Raw genomic sequence first — 5,652 nt, forward strand, 5'->3', positions numbered from 1 at the left:
AGAGAGAGTATTATAATCCACATAACTTACACCCTACCACAGCACACACAAAGGATTTGTGCATAACCAGTTTGGATATTATTAAAGAGAAGTACTTGTGTGAAATTGTCAATCTGACATCAGGCCGAAAGCTATGGACCAAGTGCTGAAAGCATGCAACCCAAGCTAAAAGTTTCCTTACCAGTACAAAAAGTCTTCACAGCAGTAATAAAATTTCTCTAATGTAATGCAGGTAGTATTTGGGAAGGCAAAGACATTGCATTTTAAACTATGCTTACTGCAAAATAAATGAAAATGAAGAGGGTGAAACTACAATGACACAGTATAATGAATGAATACTTCCCAATATCACCAGAATCTAAAGTTGATTTTTGGCACACACACAGAAGATGGTGTGAACTTCTGTACTTCATTTTACAACCTAATACCATCAGAATCCAAGGTTGATTTTTGGCACACACACAGGAGATGGTGTGCACTTCAGTACTTCATTTTACAACCTTTATTTTGGACATCCTATTGAAGCTGACAGTCCAACTGAGGTCAAACGTCAACAATACAAAGTCAAATTTCTGAATGTTAGAAATATTACATATTTGGCTATAATACAAAGATTTCAAGCAATAGTTTTTTTTTTACTATAACAGTAAAAAACAAAATATAGGTACTTTTACGACATTAGTCTCATATGAGAGCTATTCTGAGTCAAATATTTGGTGGTCTCTTGCATAAAAATGATTTAATCTAGAGACACAAAACTTGTGGAAATCTTATATATCTATGAAACGAAACATCATCAAAATCCACGAGCCTCCAGTTCCAAGTGATTGACCTAACATGGACTGACTCATTTTAGAATTCAAGTACGTTATAATGTCATTGTTTTTAGTAGCAATTGTGGGTATTTACTGCATCAATGACACAAGTTTCTTCATATGGATAGTTAAAGACAATATTACAGACACATCATTGAACCAGTACATAAACATAAACACGATAAGTTTTTTAAGTCTAGAGATATATAGCTTAAAATTAAATTTTCATTCAGCAAGGAACAATTGAATGAATAAAACAAGAACATTAGCCAGTACATACATTAAAATGAGGAATATTGTCTTTTTGAATTATATGATAGCAGGTATGCATATAATTAAAAAAAACAAAAAAACAACAACAACAACACAAACAAAACTTAAAACCCGATACATGGAAGATGAGAAAACAAAAACTAGTAATTAATTCTATAGATGAAAAAAGATAAAAAAAATACCTTCAGTACTTAAGTATTATGCAACTTTAAACTGTGGTGATGATTAACCCCTTCCATGTTAGTTTTTTAGGTTTGTTTTTTTATTTCACATTTTGATAGCCTATTATAATACATGATAACATGTGAATAAATTTAGAAAAATAATGAAAAATATGGCAAGAAATGGTTTGCCCGAATCAACTCGGGCAAATAATGCAAGGGGCAAAATGTTATGGTGTTTTTAAGTACTCATTCTAACTGCAACTGAACTGAAAAATATATTTTAAGAAATGCATTCTACTACTTATTTTGATGTAATTTAGACTGAAACAGAAATTATCATCTTTAAAGAAATACGATTAGTAACATAAACTCATGTCCTCTCCATCCTCCCTGATTACTGAAGTGCAAAAAATATGGAAGTGGGGAGGGGACTATTACAAATCAGGGGAAAATATTTTAGTCGTATCCACTGAAATATATGTTAACACTAAGAAAAAACATGAAGAATTTTAAAAATATTTTCTATTAAAAATCTATTACGTTGGTTTAAAAACCTTCAGTAGTTCTGAGGTTGATAGATCACAAAATCCTTTTTTATTTTATGGAAAAGTAGACCATAATATTAGGTCGTTTATTTCAGTAAATTTTTTTGCACAGAAATATATAGTAGTATGTTAAAGTGTTTCAAAAATGAACTTCATTGACTGTTTTTATCTCTTTAGATTATTCAAATTAGATAGGTATTTGTTTTAAAAGCCAAATCAGTGTTGCTTAGGGTATCTTGATAATCAGTGTTTTAACAGCAGTTTGTACTTGACACATTAACAGCTGTCTTACGTGGTTACTAATGAAGTAAGCCATAGTCCTCTGTAAATGTATGTATTTGGTCTTAAATATGCTATTTAGTACTGTATCTGAAAACAGTACATATTTTGAAGTAAATTATTCATTCTTTTCATGTGTCATGTTTTCTTGACAAATGTAGAAAACATGCCACATGGATGTTTTAACTTGGTGTGCTTATCTAGTTTTGGATAAGAGATATTCTCATACTTAGTGCACATAATGAATTTCATGCTTGTTTCCAAGCACAGTAACTAGTGTGTACTTTTTACAGCACTTAAAACAACATTCGTACAAACCTAGAATGTATGGAACCATGAGTGCTACTCACATTACATTTTCACGGTCAGTAACTTACATGTAATTATCAATTAAAAACTATTGGGTCAGTAACCACTTACACCATTCTTTGTGAATGTGAGCTCTAAAATCAAAATTAGGAACACAATAAACATACAAGATTACAATACTGATCTATCTGCAGTAGCTGATAACCAAATACCATAACCAAATGGAATAACAATAAAATAATGTGATACGAACCATACACAACACAGAAAAAGATAAAGGATGTCTTCTACATACAACTGATTGACAACACACACTGTTGACCTGGTACAGAAGTCAATAAAACCTGGACATCCCTCTTGAAACCATCCAATAAGTGGCTGAAGTCCCAATGGAGTGAGAACCTGAATGGATCTACAGCATCCCTGTCTTCTTAACAAAATCATTCTCAGGACTCCAATGAAGATGCCAGCAGAGCAGAAGAAACACAGGACAAAATCTAATACGTAATCAGACTTAGGTGATAATCTTGGCTACTAACCACAATAACTGATATCCAAACACCACAACCTATGCCAAAAATGCTTCACACTTTTAGTTTACACAAGTGGGCTTCCTCGAGTGTAAATGAATTGCTTGGTTGAAAATATACTGTTCAATGGATTGTATTTTTATGCATTTCATGCAAGCACATGTTACCACTCTTTCCTCCTGCTCTGTATCTTCAACTGATATTTAACAATCACACATGGTTAGATTTTCCACAACTAAGCTACATAACACATCATTTTAGAACTTTATTTTCACCATTAAGAAACCTAACCCTTACTTAAATTTAGTGAAACATTAAATGTAATATATCATTTACTAATGATTTAATCAAAACATTTTACCTTTATTTTGCTGAATTTTTTACATTCTGCTTACATTTTTCATATCTGATCAATACTTTTTTTTCAACCAATGACTGGACTGCTATTTCAAACTCTCCAATCATGATGATTTTTGTGTAAAAAAGAATTAAGCTTATTGAATAGTTTACCTTTAGATATAGAAGAATCTATAGCATTAAAGGAGTTTAAGAATGGGTGACTAGAGTTTTATGGTTAGATATAAAAAATGAGATAGCCTGGATGTACCAAAAGGATTATTTGTAATCTCTTCAAAATGAGATTTAGGTTAGTAACATACGAGTATTCTTATGATTCATGAAAGACACCGTAAGCAGTGTAAACACCAATGAACACAGAAAATTACCTTAACTGCCCTCAAATGACTGGCAAATAAATTTATATGTGACAATGAAAGCAAATACAAGAGATAAATGATACAGTATCAAGCACAAACTCAAGTTATATATAAATATGTTGTACATTGTTCAATGAGACTGTAATACAATCATACTAAATCAAAAGAAGCTGAATGAGAAAGTTCCATTATTTTATGAAGCTTACAATAATTCGCTACCAATGTCCAATGTATGCTTGACATATATTCCTGTGGTAACAATGGAGTGAGCCAAAAATTAAATAATTAAATATATTACATACTGCCTGCTATACATGTTAGTATAAATGTTAGTTATTCAGAGCAATATGTTAATTTTTCTAATGTTTAACTGTTTTTAATTAATGACCATATATGAAAAGTAAAAGCACCAACAAGTTTTAGTGGTGCAAACAAATGATACATACAAAACCCATTTAAATGTTGGGTATCTAACTTCTGGAACACCCTGTACATAAAGTATGACTGTCTTTATTTTTGTTAAAAACCTACCTCAAGTTTTTTTTCTGGATTACTTGACTGATGAGGCTCCATTACTTACACAATTCTTTACTTTTCCAACTACAGTATGGTAAGATATAAATCAAAATTTAGAAATTCGTGAAGAAAAAATTTAAAAAAAATTAATTAATTAACTCAGACAATGAACAATACATTTCAATGAAACAAGCTAATTAAATAATTATTTCACCCAAAAATATGCATATATAAATAGACATAAATTAAACAAACAATAAAAAAATAACTTTGTGCAGAATATAGTTTAGGCACTGATGCTAACAAACAGCACATACAAAAGATAGCTAAATTATCAACAACATTTTGGGGCAAGTAACATATATATAGTGGATTGACCAGTTTTTATATTTTCCATAAATGTTATGACATCCTAACATAGATTTCTTAGTATCACACTGCACAATATAGGCTACTTTACATTTTGTTTAAGCTTTGGATCTCACTGAAGTTTGAGTTTCTTTGAAATGTCCATAAACACACACAGTCAGATTATAAGGTCCATTTAAGTACCAGCCAATGAATTAATTTGTCAGTGTTCTATTTTCTGCACAGGATTATAAGACTTCTATCAACTTGCGTTATCAAGCTGCCTACACTTACTTTATATATACAATGAGACTCCTGAACACAAGCTAGTTAACTGAAAAAATAACTTTTCTTCCTTTAATCAGAGTAGTACAGAAACAATATTACACAATATTATGAACATAAGTGTATGTATATAAAGACATGCATTGTCAATGAGGTATCCCAGCAACAAGTTAAGATAATAGTTAAAACTTAGGTACTCACATACAACATCAACATTCCCCTAGCAACATGTTCAAACAACAGTTAATGATATAAATAAAAAATGTCAGAGGTTTTCCTAGCACTGTTATAACTTTAGTATAAACACATACAAAGTCAATAAGATTCCCCCAGCAACAAGTTAAAACTTCAGTCCACACATGCAATGCTATGGTTTTCCTAGCAACAAGTTAAAACAGCGGTATACGAGTTGTATTAAATTTTCAAAGTCAACAAAGCACAAAAAAATTGACAAACAGAATCAAGTTCAAAGTCTAAATGGCACACACTGATTTTCAGGCAGCTAAAACAAATCTGTTCAATGTTTGTTATACAAAACATCTCAATTTCAACAATACCAAAATCAAAACTTATACACAAATTAAATTTTAATCTTCATTTCTACTTCAAAACAAACTCATTTCCCACAAAGTTTGGCATTTGTTAAAACAAACTCATTTCCCACAAAGTTTGGCATTTGTTAAAACAAACTCATTTTCCACAAAGTTTGGCATTTATTAAAACTTATTTTCCACAAAGTTTGGCATTTATTAAAACAAACTTATTTTCCACAAAGTTTGGCATTTATTAAAACTCATTTTCCACAAAGTTTGGCATTTGTTAAAACTCATTTTCCACAGAGTTTGGCATTTATTAAAACTTATTTTCCACAG

The 5,652-nt window shown here is 30.7% G+C and overlaps 1 protein-coding gene across 1 annotated transcript in view; it reads right to left on the minus strand.

Annotated features, from left to right (window-relative positions):
- Positions 1–5,652, minus strand: part of LOC106474608 — a 33,380-nt gene that overhangs the window by 22,002 nt on the left and 5,726 nt on the right. The window contains exon 2 of the mRNA XM_013935298.2: positions 4,163–4,231. Coding sequence (XP_013790752.2) covers positions 4,163–4,204 — 42 coding nt within the window. The 5' untranslated portion in view covers positions 4,205–4,231. The remainder of the gene's footprint in view (positions 1–4,162; positions 4,232–5,652) is intronic.

Source organism: Limulus polyphemus, unplaced genomic scaffold (assembly GCF_000517525.1).
Source record: "Limulus polyphemus unplaced genomic scaffold, Limulus_polyphemus-2.1.2 Scaffold7432, whole genome shotgun sequence".
NCBI classification, from domain to species: domain Eukaryota; kingdom Metazoa; phylum Arthropoda; class Merostomata; order Xiphosura; family Limulidae; genus Limulus; species Limulus polyphemus.